The sequence below is a fragment of the Rhinolophus sinicus genome, chromosome 15 (genome assembly GCF_057876585.1).
Source record: "Rhinolophus sinicus isolate RSI-liver-muscle chromosome 15, RSI-T2T, whole genome shotgun sequence".
NCBI classification, from domain to species: Eukaryota; Metazoa; Chordata; class Mammalia; order Chiroptera; family Rhinolophidae; genus Rhinolophus; species Rhinolophus sinicus.
In genome coordinates this window covers 9,472,148-9,489,060 of record NC_142515.1, presented here as the reverse complement: position 1 = coordinate 9,489,060, position 16,913 = coordinate 9,472,148, and the positions used below count along the sequence as shown (strand labels likewise).

Sequence of the window (16,913 nt, the reverse complement as noted above, 5' to 3'; positions counted from 1 at the left end):
ACATATATTTTTACTACCTTTAAGTTGTTCAATGTATGTTTCCTAAGAATAAAGAGAATATCTCACATGACCACACAATATCAACCTCAGGAATTTCAAAATTGATACAATACTTTTTATCTAATCTACCACCCACATTCCAATTTGTCATTTGACCCAAAACTATCCTTTATTGCACTTTCCCCCTTCAGTACAGGACCCTGTCTAGCACGACACACTGCTTTAGCTATCATGTATCTTTAATCTCCGTGAATCGGGAACACTTCCTCAATCTTTATCTTTTATGACAACCGTATTTAAGAATAGAGGCCCTAAAAAAATAGGATGCTCCTCATTTCGGGTTTCTCTGATGTTTCCTTATGATCTGTTGCAATTATGTGTTATCAGTCAGACTACGACATAAGTGATGCCGTGTCCTTGTAATGGAATCATCTAGAGACAAGATGTTCATCTTCCCTCATTGAAGATGTTAAATTTGATAACCCAGTCAAAGTGACTTTGTTTCTCCACTGTAGTTATTTACAATTAATAAGTTACCTGTGGGAAACACTTCACAACCATGCAAATAATTGTCATGGAACTTACCCCCTCATCTAGATTTAGCATCCATTGATGATTCTTGCAATGATGATGGTGATGAGAAAGATGGTTTTAATGTCATGTTAAAGGTATTAAAAAAAACCCACAAAACTACGGCTCTGAAAAATTAGGGGAACTGGCTAAGACTTCAGGGTGAATGATCAACAGAATCAGGAATACCTATCTTCGGGAACTAGAACCACCAAACCACATAGCTGGCCAATACTTCCACCATTTATATTCATCACACAGATGCTATGGAGATATGAAGTGAAAGAATTTTGTCTGTATTTGTTAGAGTCCATTGATCGAAATAGTCATAAAATACTGCTAACATCATGCTTGAGCAGGGCTTCCAAACACTTTTACTTAACTGAGCAAAGGCCTGTTCTGAAAAAGGAGGGGGTGGGGAAATTCTAGGGGATCCTGATGTGCAGCGAGGTTTAAATCTTCCAGTAAACTGGTCTTCAAAGCCTGGTGCCCTGACCACTAGCATTAGCACCGCCCCCTTTACCCCCCAGTAGTTGTTAAAAGTGCAGATTTTTCAGCCCATCCCACACCTACGGAATCAGAAACTCTGGAGGTGACACCTAGCAATTTGTGTTTTAAAACACCCTCTAAGTGATTCTGGTGCACTCTGGAGTTTGAGAACCACGGGTCTACTAGATGAGTGCCAATAAACTACTGGATTTAAAAAAAAAAAAAAAAAAAGAATGGGTATTTTTGTTTCTAGACTAAATGGTTGGAAGAAAAGACTTCTATGCAGCCGTGACTGCCACGCCAACGCTGTTCTGACTGCGTTTGTGTGAGAAACGTGAGTAGCAGGCGATGGAGCTTCATCAGAGGGACTAGAAGTGGCTTCCATGTCTGCAAACATGTTCTCACGTAAAGGCCGGCTCACAACTACCTGGACCTGCTGGACAATTAAAGGGCTGTAGTAAATCAACAAAAAGAAAAGTCAAGCACGCAACTACCCATTATTTATGAAGACTGCTGTGTGCCCAGCACTACGCCAGGTTCTACAAGGATACTTGGAGCTGAAAGAACTTAAAGCAAAGATAATCTATGAGTAGACAGGATAACAGCCCAAAGCAACAACTAATGCAAGTCCGAGACTCTCCGAGAGGGCCTCCGAAGGAGGGAGAGTGTAAGCCAGGTGGAGACGTAGGACGGAAACATGCTGAGGTACACAGGACTGGCAGAGGATCTAGGTGAAGAGCACGACCAGAATTTCAAGTTGGGGCACTAAGTGCCTGGAAGCTGCGTGTGGCCGCTGTGACCAAGGCAGCCTGCAAACCAAGCCATCCCAGGGGAAGCAGTGAGGCAGGCTCCTGTCCGCATAGTCTAACTACTTGCTGTAACTGAGCCAACACACTAGCCCACTCAGGATTCTGCTGCTGAGACACATATTCGTCTTTTTAGGTTTAAGTAGGACCAAGATGGGTCGTGGGTCCTGTTTAGCACACACATACCTCTCGGTTCTATTTCCTATGAATTCTTGGCCATCGGAATTTGAGCACCACTGCACTTAATCTTGCTTTAGTTTAAGGGGTCAGGAGAACTGAAGTACTAATTCTTTGTGTCTTCTAGATGTATGTCTTTTGTCAGACACATGTAGGGCAAACATTTTCTCTGTAGCTTTCTTCTTCACATTCTTAATGGTGTCTTTTGATGAGAAGTTTTTCATTTTGATGAAGTCTAATTTATCTTTAATGGTTAATAACCCCAATGTCATAAATATGTCCTATGTTTTCTGTATTTCATATTTAGGTCTGTAATCTGTATCATTTTCTCCCCCAAAAAGATTGCACTTGTTCCAGCATTATTTAAAGACTCTCTAGCACTAAATTGCTTTTGCACTTTTGTCAAAAACCAACTCACTGATTTTGTCAGTCTACTTCTAGATTCTCTATTTGTTTCTTTGATCTGTTTGTCTATCCTTATGCCAATACCATACTGTCTTAATCACTATAGCTTGATAGTACGTCTTAAAATCAGGTAGTTAAGTGCTTCAAGTTTGTCTTGATTATTCTGATCCTCTATCAACATTTTTACATAATTTTGAAAGTAGACCTGTCAACTTCTATGTAAAGGCTATTGAAATTTTGATTGTGTTGAGTCTGGAGATTAATCTGAAGAGAACTGACATTTTAACAATACGGAGTCTATGAACTCTCCCATGGGAGAGAGCATAAGAAAGCCCACACATGGACTGCTCCAGATTCCATTTTATTATCCAGCTGTGTATCCTCACTATGCTGCTGTAATAAACCTTGGCCATGAGTACAGCTATACACTGAATCACACAAGTCCTTCTAGTGAATCTCTAAGGGCAGGGGTGGCCTTGGGTACCCCAATCTTTTTTGATTGCTGAGTAGAATTCCACTGTATAGCTGAACCACAATCTGTTTCTCCAGTCATCTGTTGACATTTAGATTATCTCTAGGTTTTGATAATTATGAATAAAACAACCCACATTTATGTATCAGTTTTTGTGTGAACATAAGCCTTCATTTCTCTAGGTAAAAACCTAGGAATGGGACAGTTGGGTATATGATTAAGATTCTGTTTTCCAGATTGGCTGTACCATTTTGCATTTTCAGCAGCAATGTTAAGAGATCCAGCTGGTTTGCATCCTTGCCAGTACTTGGTATTGTCACCATTTTTGTATTGTTTTTCAATTTTAGTTCTAATACGTGTGTAGTATCTCATCAGTTTGAGTCTGCACTTCCCTTGTGGTTAACGATGTTGAACTGGTGAAGTGTCTATTTAAAACTTTTGCCCCTTTAAAAAACTGGGTTGTTTAATTACCATTGTGTTTTCTTTACAAGTCTCGCTACAAGTCCTCGATCTATGATTTTTTCAAATATATTCTCCAAGTCTACAACTCGTTTTTTCATTCTCCTAATATCTTTTGTAGAACACAAATTTTTAATTTTGATGATGCCCAGTTTGATTATCAAAGTTTTATTGTATGTGTTGTCTTTGGTGCATCCCTAAGAACTCACTGCGAAATCCTAGGTCGCAAAGTTCTGTTTACTTCTAAAAGTTTTAGTTTTTATACTTAGACCCATTTTGAGTTAATTTTTGTATAAGATATGAGATTTATGGGTTAAAATTCCTATTTTTGCATATAAATGTCTAGTTCTTTCAACATCTTTGTTCAAGTGTCTTTTTCCATTGAATTGCATTTTGTACTTTTGTCAAAAACAATTAGGGCAACAGAGATGAACCTTAAAAACATGATGTTAAGGGAAATAATCCAGACGCAGAAGAATATTATATAATTCCACTTATCTAAGGTACCTAAAATAGGCAAAGTCATAGAAACAAAAACTAGAATAGAGGCTGCGGGTGAGTCTGGAAAGTATGTGGTTGTGGTAGGCAGAATAATGGCACCCCCACAGGTGTCCACATCAAAATCCTCAGAACCTGTGAATATATTATCTTACATGGCAAAGGAAAGTTTAGGTAGAAAGTAGAATTAAAGTTGATAATCACATGACCTTAAAACAGGGAGATTATCTGGGTGGGTCCAATGTAATCACAAGGGTCCTTATCTGTGGAAGACGGGGACAGAAGAAGTCAGAGTGAGATGTGAAAAGAACTCGACCTGCTGCTGCTGGCTTTGAAGATGGAAGGGGGCCACAAGCCAAGAAATGCTGGCGGATTCTAGAAGCTAGAAAATGACAAGGAAATAGATCCTCCTATAGAACCTCCAGAAAGGAACACTGTCCTGTTGACAAATTGATTTTATCCGAGTGAGACACGCATCATTCTGGCCTCCAAAAATGTAAGATAATAAATTTATCTTGTTTTAAGCCACTAAATTTGTGACTTGTTACACCAGAAATAGGAAATGAATACTGTTTTTTGAGGAATTGGTCTGTGTCACTTAAGATGTTAAATTTATATTCATAGAACTGGTTTTATATTATCCTTTTCATGTCCATCCACTCTATGTTGATATCCCCCTTCATTTCTGATACTGGTAATTTGTGTCTTCCTTGCTAGTCTGGCGATAGGCTCATGAATTTTATCGATCTTTTTCGTTTAAAAAAAATAGCTTTGGGTTTCATTGATTTTTCTGTTTTTCTTTGTTTTCAGTTTGATTTACTTCTGCTCTTTATTAGTTCCTTTCTCCTGTTTGACTTGGGTTTGTTTTTCTCTTCATTTCTAGGTTCATAAGGTAGAAACTTAAATTATTAATTTGAGACCTCTTTTTCTTCTAATAAATGCACTTAATGCCACTTAGCACATCTTGGCTGTACCCCACAAATTTTGATGTGTTTTTATTTTCATATAGTTCAAAATATTTTTAAATTTCCCTGAGACTTTTTTTTGTTCCATGGATTGCTTAGAAGTGTTATTTCCACAAGTTTGAATTTTTTTGTCATCTTTCTGTTATTTATTTCTAATCTAATTTTATAATGGTCAGAGAACATACTTGAGGATTTCAATTCTTTTAAGTTTGTTAATATTAGCTTAATACCCAGGCGGTGGTTTATCTTGCTGAATGATCCATGTGCACTTGAAGACTGTCCACTCTGCTGTTGTTGGGTGGAGTGTTCCACAAATGTCAGTTAGGTCCACTTGGTAATGGTGCTATACAGTTCTTCTCTATCGTAACTGATTTTCTATCTACTCTAGTAGACAGAGTACTAAGAGATGAACAGTAAAATCTCCAGTTACGGCTAGAGATTTGTTTATTTCTCCTTTCAGTTCTGTCAGTTTTTACTTCATGTATTTTGAAACTCAGCTGTTAGGTGCATTTACATTTACGGCTTCTCTTATGATGATGGGTCCATGTTTTATATACTTGTCCAAAGCCACAAAATGTACACCACCAAGAATGAACTAATGTAAACCATAAACTTTGGGTGACAATGATGTGTCAATGTAGGTTTATCAACTGTGACAAATGTATCATTCTGGTGGGGATGTTGATAATGGGGGAAGCTATGCATGTTTGGGGGTGAGGAGGTAATTGGGAAACCACTATACCTTTGGCTTAATTTTGCTGTCAATCTAAAAGAACTAAAAAAAACAGTCTTCAAAAACCAGGATGGGAGAAAAGAGACTCAAATGGAGGTAAAATATATTTTTTTAGAATAATGATTGTAAATTATAACGAAGTAATAGTAGCTAAAGTTTCATGAACTCTTAAGACTATGTCAGGCACCATTCTAAGTACTTTGTATTCATTTAATCCCTATGAGAATCCCTGTGGAATCTCTTATTCCCATTTTATAGGTAATGAAATTGTGGTAAAAAAAGGTTAATTAATTTGACATGTTCACACTCAAAAGTTAGGAAGAGGGGCCAAGCAGTGTCTAGTAAAAAAAATGGTAGGAGTGGTGTGACCCCCCCCACCCCGTGCCAGCAATAAGGAGAGAACTTAAAAATAACAAAACCAACTAAAAGTCAGTCTGCTTTTATAGTCACCATTCATTTGCAATTCTAAACAATATCAGTGATAAAAATACTCTTCCTTGGAAAATCTTTTGTTGGTCTAAATCCTAAACAATTGTTGTTACTTCTGAGTTTTAATATACATGGAAGTGTCAAATTAGCACATTTTTACTACTTACCCTTTAATAAATATTGCATTCTACGTGTAAATTAATTCAGAGAATCCCGTTACATCATTAGCTCCCAACAGACTCAGCTATGTGCATTTGAACAGTAAAGCTCTAAGTGGTCCAGAGCAGTTGAAACTTGCCTAGGGCACAGTTAGTGTCCCCTAACCCCATGGTACTCTAACTCGGAGACACGAGATCTGAAGGAAACAACACAGTGCTTGTAACGATGAAGAAACAGAAGTTGCGTTACTTCAATTCTATTTTCTTAGACAACGTGGAGTTTGTTTTTGATACTTAAAATAGTGAAACAGTGTGAAATGAGCGGTGCAGTAGGTGCAAATTTTAGCTCATACATGAATTACTTTACTGAATTTGAATATTATCTGTAATATTGAAATGTATTCTTCTTAAACTGTTATTTGCTTTAAAACTAAAGAATCAATCAAGAAAATGCGTTAATAACATCAGTGATAGGATTTGGTAACTGCCTAACTTATCTTTGGCAGGTGTTCGAAAAGACCAAATTCAAACTATTAAGTAGCTATAAATACTACTGAGTAAAGAATTGAGCATTTTCATCCTGCAGGAACTTGGGAAGTTATTCTTAATTCAAAGAATTAACTATATACAATTATAACAAAATTATCCAAATCTGAGATGTGATACCCATGCCAACATGAAACGGCATCAACACAGCAGAACTCAACAACAAAAATTCTAAAATAGGAGGGACAAGGTGATGAAAGCAATGATGTCTGCATCAATTTTGAAATATGTAATAACCTCAGCGTTGTGTATAGCTTCAACTCATGATTATTACTGAAAACAATTCTGTAGTAAAAAGAAGGGAGCTGTTAAAAAATGACCCACCCAGGGAGCCAGAATACCCAGTGTATGGTCCAGGAGTTAAGCAGTCTGGCTCTAGTGTCTCTAATCTTAACTATTCTCTATTATCAAAAGAACTAAAAGCACAACAGATTCAATGCACTCTTTATCAAAATGCTAACTGCCTTTTTTTTCCAGAGATGGACAATCTGATTCTAAATTCATATGGAAATGCAAGGGACTATGAAGAACCAAAACTATCTTGAAAAGGAACAAAGTTGGAAGACTCACATTTCCCGATTTCAAAACTTATTACATAGCTACAGTTTTCAAGAGAACCTGGTACCAGCATAAGGTTAAACAAATAGATCAATGGAATGCACATCTATGATCAATTGATTTTCTGGACAAAGGTGTCAAAACCATTCAGTGGGGGAAAGAATAGTCTTTTCAACAAGTGGTGCTGGCGAGCTTCTGGGTTGGTGGATGTACCCACAGGCTGGAACGGTAGCACATCCCTGGAGTAGTTCCCCGGAGACAGAAGCTCCTGCATGAGGCACCCTTCCAGACCTCACCCTCTTCATCTGGCTGTTCATCTAGGTACTTTTTGATATCTTCCATAACAAACTGGTAAATGTGAAAAACAAACCAAAAACAAATGGTGCTGGGACAACTGAGTATCCACATGCAAAAGAATGAATTTGGATCCTTACCTCCTATCACGTAGAAAAATTAATTCAAAATGGATCAAAGACCTAAAACTACAAAACTCTTAGAAAGAACATAGTGTAAATCTTTGTGACCTGGCATTAGACAATGGGGTTCTTAAATATGGCACCATATGCAACCATATGGCACCATATGCAAAGGAAAAATACATGAATTGGACATAATCAAAATTAAAAACTTGCTTCAAAAGACACTATCAAGAAAGTGAAAAGACAATCCACAGAATGGGAGAAAATATTTGCAAATCACATATCTGATAAGGGTCTAATCTAGTATGCAGAATATATTAATATAAAGAATTCTTGGGGTGGCCAGATGGCTCAACAACAGGGTTGCCGGTTCGATTCCCACATGGGCCAGTGAGCTGTGCCCACCACAACTAGATTGAAGATAACGAGCTGCCGCTGAGCTTCCAGAGGGGCGGCCGGATGGCTCTGTTGGTTAGAGCGTGAACTCTCAACAACAAGGTTGCCGGGATGGTGGGCTGTGCCCACTGCAACTAAAGATTGAAAACGGTGACTGGACTTGGACTTGGAGCTGATGGGCCCTGGAGAAACACACTGTTCCCCAATAGTCCCCAATAAAATTTTAAAAATTAAAAAAAATGATTTAAAAAATCTATAACTCAACAAAAAAAACAAATTAAAAATTTTGCAAAAGATTGGAATAGACATTTCTCCAGCCAAGATATACAAACAGTCGATATACATATTAAAAGATGCTATTATCATTAATTAGGAAATGCAAATCAAAACCTCGAGATACCACTTCACACCCACTAGGATGGCTATAACTATAAAACAGAAAATAACACGTGTTGGAGAAGATGTAAGAAACTGGAAACTTCATATATTGCTGGTGGAAATGTAAATGGGTGCAGCCACTTTGGAAAACAATTTGGCAGTCCTCAAAAAATTAAATATAAAATTATTATACGACCCAGCAATCCCACTCCTAGGTATATTCCCAAGAGAACTGAAAACACACACACACACACACACACACACACACACTCACACACAAAAACTGTACACAAATGTTTACAGCAGCATTCCTTACAATAGCCAAAAAATAGAAACATGCATCCACCCATGGTTGAATGAATGAAGAACATGTGGTACATCCACACAATGGAATATTATTTTCAGTCACAAAAAGGAATGCAGTGCTGATACCTGCTACAACATAGCTAAACCTTGAAAATATTAGGCTAAGTGAAAGAAGCCAGGCAAAAAACTCCACATGTTGTATGAATCCGCTTATATGAAACGTCCAGAACAGGTAAATAATAAACAGAAGTAGATTAGTAATGGTCAGAAAATGGGGTAGGGGGCAAGTGGGAGTGACTGCTAATAGATATAAGGTTCCTTTTTGGGGTGATGGAAATGATAGTGGTGATGATTGCATACCATTGTGAATATACTAAAAACCAATGAATTAATTGTTCATTTAAAAATGGTGAATTTTATGTCACGTAAGTTACATTTCAATGAAAAAACTTTAAATGAAAAAAACACTAGAAGCAAAAGGTTAATGGGGGTTACTTCAATGGGAAATGAGCATACTCTTACTCTTCATGCTGTTTTTTTCTAACCATGTGCAAGTAGTATTTAATAATTTAAAAATTCATATATACTCATACATCTTTATCCCTTTTGCCACAGTTGCCCAAGTTCTCTTCTCTGAGCACCTGCCCACCGTTGAGGTGTGGGCCTCAGTAGTGGTGACTGTCCTACATAACTCTGTGCCCTGGCAATAGCTGACTAGCTCATGAGTGGATTCCTGACTCCATGCTGAGCTAATCAGATTCTCTAACCCTAGAATTTGGGATTAAGAGGAAGTCGCTAACTGGTGTGGGCTGGAACTGAGAACAAGTGACTTTGGGGGCTGCGGAGTAGAGACAGATGAAGTTGCTTGGATTCCTGCTATCTTTCCAAAGTTTCTTATCCACTCAGTAGTCTCTTAGAATACCAAGCCACCTTGCCTGCCTTTGGGTTCTATAGCCTTACAACAAATTCCTTTTTTTTTCAGTGACCTACTTGTCTGTCCCCAAGGTGGGCACAGACAAAAGGGGTTGAATTGTCTGTTTAGAATCATGGTGACAATAAAAAAGCAGACTGACTTTTAGCCAATTTTCTTAACAGCTTTAAATTCTCTAAAATGCTAGAAAATACTCCTCCCTGCCCTCCTCTACACACCACTACTCTTTTTTGCATGAGATACTCTGGTTCTAGTTCTGTTTGATACAACCTAAGTACCTTGAGTATAACCAAAAATAATGATCACGACGCAACCAAAAATCTAAAGAGAAAATAGTAAAGCAAATTAAGAGTTGATAAGCATTCCCACTTCTGAAATTAACAGCAGTTATTAATTCAAGTTATTAATCAATTCAAGCAAAGAAATTTTCTTTTAAAAAAATGATTAAAGAAGTATACAAAACTTTTTTTTTTTTTTTTAAGATTCCTGCTCAAGGGAAGCAATTTGATACGGCTCACTCAATGAGCACTCGCTGTGAGGACTGACTCATTAGCATTATGTACGTAACAGTGCCCAACAGGGATCTGCGGAACTAAAGTATTCCTAAACCTTCATTTAGGCCTGTGGTCCTCAATGTCCTGTATATAAAATCTTTTGGAAACTAGAATGGAAACCTTAAAGGCATTTTAGGAAGGCAGAAAAAATTTACATACGAACAATTGTAATACGGCAGATACAAATTCAAAATATAGATTGGGTCACAAAGATAAATTATGACTCGTACAATTATGATTGGTCACTCACAGAATTTCAAAGTTTCTTATCTGAACCAAGAAGAAAGAATTAGGATTTGTATGTGAAAATAACTCATATGGGTATGATCATGAATTCTCTGAATCAGTGTAAAGTCTGCCAGGATTGTCCTAAGTTTGAGATTTGTAGTCTCAGTACCCATCCCACTTTACACTATTTGTGATTGGTTAATCCGTTTTTTCCACAGCCTCTGTTCAGCAAATGTTCACTGAACACTTCTGATCACAAGGCATATTGTAGGCAATGAGGATATACCATGAATAAGGCAGATGCAGACGAAGAATTCCCAGTCAAAATCCAGCAAAGGAACCCAAGAAACAAGGAATTTCAACAATGCACTTTACACGTTCATCATTCCCAGGACACACAGGATCCTGGAGTAACATGGAATAGGAACACCCAAGTTAGTTCCCAAAGTAAGAGTAAGACTTAGCCAGGTAAGTGAAAGTGGAATGGGAGGGGGGAACCAGCTGATGCAGAAGGCCTAGAGATAAGGTTCAAAGTGAGAACTGAAAGAGGATTTAAGAGGTGAAATGTGATGAGGTCTGAGAGCTAGGCAGGGAACCAAGAAAGGCCTCAGAAACCACAACCGACATGTATTACTTTTCTATCTGGGGGAAAAATGGATTTAAAACAATTTCCTACTGGGCGGCCAGTTAGCTCAGTTGGTTAGAGTGCTGTGCTCTTAACAAAAAGGTTGCCGGTTCGATCCCCATATGGGCCAGTGTGAGCTGCGCCCTCCACAACTAGATTGAAACAACTACTTGACTTGGAGCTGATGGGTCCTGGAAAAACAAACTTAAATAAAAAGTTAAAAAAAAAATACAATTAACAATTTCCTAGTAAATCAAAAAGAGTGTACAAGTTTAACTGACTCCTCACGCAAAGATACCCGTGGTACTTTATAAAGGTATTCAATAAATTCAGTGATAGGAAAATGCAGCAAAAAATATAACATACTTCAGAACAGCTTCTACAAAAAATCATGACTACAATACAGTATTAGTTTCTTCTCTATAAGACCCAACGGATATGGGAACAAGACATTCTTGGGGGGGGGGGGGGAGAGAACGGGACACATCAACAAAGTCCAGGAGGTCCAGATCCCCGCAATTCACAAAACTTACAAATTTCTGTAAAGCCAGTATTTTATATCCAAATTATACCCTTCCTGTACTATGATGAGTTTGTCCCTTGGGAAACAAAATCTGACACAAATACATTCAAATCTATACCAAACATAAAATCATCTCATTTATCCAGCACAACTAGGGTACGGGGTATTTCTCATAAATAAATTTCGTAAGTATCAGTAACTGGAACTTCACCTTTTTTTTTTAATTGGGGAATACTGGGGTGTGTTTCTCCAGGACCCTTCAGCTCCAAGTCGTCCTTCAATCTAGTGGAGGGCGAAACTCACGGGTCCCTGTGGGAATCGAACTAGCAACCCTGTTGTTCAGAGCTTGTGCTCTAACCAACTGAGCCATCCAGCTGCCTGGAACTTCACCTTTTAAGCACCAAAGCTTTTTACTTTTGAATGATTTTTCCTATCAAGTATCTATGCAGCTACGCCCTTGAAAACTGTACAATTTAATCTTCACATTTTGAGGCCATTATTTTGGACATCAATTATGGGTTCCAGTATTCATTATGAACATCAATTACTAGGATTTAGTGGAGGGATATTTGCTCCTTCCTCAAAGCACTCTTGATGGATATACAAAGATTTTTTTTGGCTTTTTTTAAAGCATATACATAGTTTATTTCTTCTTGATCAGGTTGTTAGTGTTCTCTGGCTGCAATCCGAATGTCTGGGCCTTCTAATTGGTAGCCTCTAGTTTCAGCCTGGGCAACCAGGTAACTAGTTCAAATTATAGGGAAAATGAGTAGGGTTGCTGAGTCCCTCCTATAAGAAATACATTTTATGCCATCAGTTTTGGCTGTTGGGACTATTTAGCTTATTAGGCGTTCTTACTAATATCCCACGATGTTTTAAATGAGCTAAGGCCACTCTACAGTCAAGTCAGGTGCCACGATCTTACACACACCGTGATTTCTGGTTGGATTTGCCTCCACCACTAATCGCAAAAAGACGTGAGGGAGGTGTCAAAATGCCCAGTTAATCACAAACAAACCTAAAATTTCCTCTGTGTACCCTTGGCAGGAAAGTAGCATAACAATAACAACTGCAACTAAAATTTACTAAGCTTGTTTGCAGCATTCTTAGCTCCTTCTATGTAGGAACTGAGCCGAGTAAGCTCAACATTTCTGGCTAGCTGTGGCACAAGAGGAGATGTACACTAGCCAGGTTTTAAAGTCACCCTAACAGAAAAATTAAGCTGTTACACTAAATCTTATTTCGAAAAGAGAGGATGTGTGTAACAGTAGTTAGAGCCAACTTCTGCTGCGAGCGAGCGAGCACTCCCCCGACACACCGGAAGTTTTGAAATATCCTGCAGGCTTCCCATAGGCAAAGTGCTTTTCCTTCACCCCATCGCTGCTGGCCCTCCCGAAGGTTCAAGGACCTCTCCGAGTCTTGCCGCACGCGGGGCTCGGGCCCCCGGAGGAGCCACGCAGGGGAGCCAGGCCGTCAATCACGGCCGGCCGCCGGCTCCTCGCCGCGTAACCTTGGCGGCTCCCGAATCGTGAATCGGGCAGGTGGGAGGCACCTGCGGCGCGGCCCGAAAAGGGGAGTGGGGGGTCTCAGCGCCAATCGGCGCAGGCCTGCCTGGCAGTCTCAGCCGCACGAGCCCCCGAGGTAGCCCCGCGTGGGGCCGCGCGGCGGGGCCCGGCCCCCGGCTCGGCAAACTCGGCGGCCCGCCCGGCCCGCCCCCGGCGCCGCCACTCACCGAAGAAGCCCTGCACGATTCCAAGCGGGTGGCTGAGCCAATCCTCCCCACAGGGCATCTCGCCGACGGGCCGGGGCCAACGCGGCCCGGCGTCCCGCGCCGTGGCTCCTCCTCGGGGGCTTGGCAGCTCCTCGCCCGCGCCTTCCCACGCAGAGCGAGCTTTGCGGAGCTGTTCGCCCGGCCTCAGGAAACGCGGCTGCGGTGGGGGCGGCAGCCGAGGAACTGCGGGAGACCGACAGACCGCGCGTGCAGACCCCCAGGCTCCACTTCGCACAATGGCGGGAAATAGGCGCCGCCGACCGCGCTGCCTGCGACCTGGGTGGAGCTCGCGCGGGAGGGGCGGCGGGAGCGCGCTGCGCGACCCCGCGGGCGGGAGGAGGGGCGGGCCGGCTCGATCGGGGGCGGAGCGGGCCGGGGCGGGGCGGGCGCGACGCGGCGGCCACACGCCGCCATCTTGGGGACGGGCAAGAGGATGGGCGCACGGCCTCCGGGGTGCTGTCGCGCGTGGAACCGGCTGTCGCAGGTCGAGGGTGACGTGTGGCTGTTTGACACCCTGTGCTAACGTGAAAGGGGAAATCTCCCGAAATCCGGTTTATCAACTCCTAGTGCGGAAGCCGCAGTAGCCCAAAAGCACAAGTCCGAAGAGACCTCAAAGTCATCTCTGGGCAATTAACGTGTGAAGCAGCCTTTGGTGTCCGCCCACCTCCTCTTGGGGTGTGTGTGTGTGTGTGTGTGTGTGTGTGTGTGTGTGTGTGTCTTTGCCGGTTGCAACACTTTTCTACGGCGCCCTGTCCCCCCCACCCCCCAGGCTCCTTTTGCTGTCACATCAAGCACTGTGGTGGAGGGACTAGTTCCTAATGGAGAGGTAAGCTCATACCTGTGAAAACACCCTGACCTGTGTCTGCCTGGAAGCTGGAATCAACTAGGGAGCTTTGGCAAGTTTCCTGCGAAAGAAGGAAGATGGTGGCATCAGCACTCAGAAAACATCAAGCCTGTGCTAACCATTTAATGAGGAAATTTGGAAAATATCTAAGTTCAGTAAAGAAATAGTATGTTTTCCCCAGGCTTGGAATGTATCTGAGAAAACTGGTCTCCTCAGCTGAATACAGGGCATTGTTAACAGCAGGAGGATGATCTGAATGGAGTCCAGAAAGTGGGGAGGTGAAAAACAAGAACTGAACTCAGAGCTCAAGCCCTCCTGAGGGCAAAGGGGTGGGGTGGGGTGTAATTTGTGTTTCTCATCGTGAACTCATTCATTGACATACTGGAGTATACATCTGACTGTTGTAAGTTTGGATGAGCTGAGAAAACTGACTGGCAAATCCAGGGCATTACCATCACTTTGCTCATTCATTTAGCAGAGAGGGTTGCCAAGTACTTGGTGTTAAGTGGAGAAATCCCATATCTCAGCTTTGTGACTAAAGATGCATATTACAATTGACCTTTGAACAACAGGCGTTCGAACTGCTTCCACAGGTTCACTTACACTTAGATTTTTTTTCAGTAGTCGGCCCTCGCTATCCCAGGGTATTGCATCTCCGGGTTCAACCAACTGCAATTGAAAACAGCATTTTCATTCTGGTTGGGAGTCTGCAAAGGCAGAGGGCCAACTGTTATGAATTGTTTTATGTCATTTTATATAAGGGACTTGAGTATGTGGATTTTAATAGGGGTTGGGCAGGGTCCTGGGACCAATCCCCTGTGTATACCCAGGAATAACAAGTTTAGGGGTGTCAAAAGTTACTGGCAGATTTTCAACTGCGTGGGGGTGGGCACCCTTAATACCTGCATTGTTCATGGGTCAATTATAAATGTACAATATGAAAAATGCTTTTAAATAATTTCAAATTTGCTTTATATGAAATTGCAGCTGGATACCAATTCAGCAGTGAGCAGGAACACTTCAGCTTTGGGTTTCTTCCTCTGTATTTAGTGATTAATAAACTACTGCTCAGATTTTACCTAAAGAGACACTGTGATCCTTATGAAATACAATTATTTTATAATGCGAATAATTTCACCCTCTAATATTTCTGGGGCAAGACATTTTGATACTGTTAATACATAGTTGTAAAAATTTTAAAGGCCAGGGGAGGGTCCATGAGGGTACATCTTTATGGCAAGATTTTTGTTTTCCCCCACCACCAGTAATCACACTTCTGCCTCTACCCCCAGTCGGTATTTTTTAGGAGAGCATTAAATAACCCTGTCTACAAGTAATTACTGAGGGCATTGGAAATACTGGGGTGAAAAAAGAGACCATCCTTGCCTCATGGAATGTATAGTCCAGTGAGAGACTTATTAATAAATAGTTATTCATTTACAACCCTGATAGGTGCCAGACAAGAAAAAGTGAAATACTATGAGAGGAATGAACAGTGCCAGCTATTATAGTGAAGGAGGATTGTAGGGTAAGGGGGAAGGTGCTTCAGGGATTTCCTGAAAATGTGACATTTACACTAGGACTTAAAAGATAAATCAGAGTTAGCTAGGTGAAAAATGAGGGAAAAGTGTTCCAAGCCTTAAGACTAAGAAAACAAAAATATGTATAGACTGCGGACTGCAACTGAGGAAATGGATTCCAAACAACTGGGGAATTGTGGATTGAACCACAGGTTAGGGACCTGTGTTCTGGATGGAACCATCTGCCAGCTCAAGCTGACTTGCTGAAAAGCTCTGGACTGAAAAGCCAATTTGATTGGGAACTCGATGCAAAGAGAGCAAAATTCAGAACTTTGAAGAACTTATCCCAACCCTCAAAGATGGCGAGAAAGACAGTGAATTCCAAGGATTTGCAGGATACCATGCTTGTGTTTCTTGTTGTCCCTGAATGCCTTCAGAAGCTTGCTTCAGATCCCACTGCTGCCACCAAATATGTTAAAGAACAAAAATTCAACCAAGTAGTAAATGTGAAGATCTAATTAGCTTTATTGATTCATGAATTGAGCAGCCTATTTAGTAAATAGCTGCTTCAAGGAGCTGTACAAAATGGAAGGCTTTTATAGATGGGAAGGGGGATAAGTTACTAGCAAAAGAAAAGGATTGTTTCAGGTAAGGTCACTTACCTTTGGGGAAAGGACGGCAGGGGTCTTATCAGACGGGTTACCTCATTAGTGTTGATCAGGAAATTCCAGACTGATTTTTTTAATGTCACTTTCCTGGGAGGGGCTGAAGCTGCAATTAAGTCTTGGTTTGCTGTTCTGGGGGCAAGTGACCCCACCTTGGGCCTGCTTCTTTTTCTTTAACAATATCATGTTTCTGCTTCCCACATAGAAAGACTCTTAGCTTATTCCTTTATTTTGGTGGAGCATCTCCTCCTTATGCTTTCTCAGAAAGTGTAATTGAGAGGTAAATATTTTGGGAGCTGAATTCCTTTGCATTTGACTTATTTATCCTTCTGGAACCTTTGGGGAATCTGTCTCCATGTTCTGGTGTGTGTATGTTTTTAACTATTGTGCTGACTACTCAATCCTTTTAATCTGGAAACTTGTATCCTTCATTTCTGGGAATAAAAAAATACTTTTTTTCTTTGATGATTCCCTCCCTTGCATTTCTC

General features: G+C 40.8%; 1 protein-coding gene across 2 annotated transcripts in view; it reads right to left on the bottom strand.

Annotated features, from left to right (window-relative positions):
* The window catches only part of MCMBP (minichromosome maintenance complex binding protein), a 38,315-nt gene extending 24,593 nt beyond the window's left edge, over positions 1–13,722 (bottom strand). Inside the window, exon 1 of one of the 2 annotated variants that reach the window (XM_074338973.2) lies at positions 13,358–13,722. In XM_074338973.2, the coding sequence (XP_074195074.1) occupies positions 13,358–13,415 (58 nt within the window). In that variant the 5' untranslated portion in view covers positions 13,416–13,722. The remainder of the gene's footprint in view (positions 1–13,357) is intronic. The other variant, XM_074338974.1, reaches the window with a different exon arrangement.
* Positions 13,723–16,913: the final 3,191 nt, after the last annotated feature.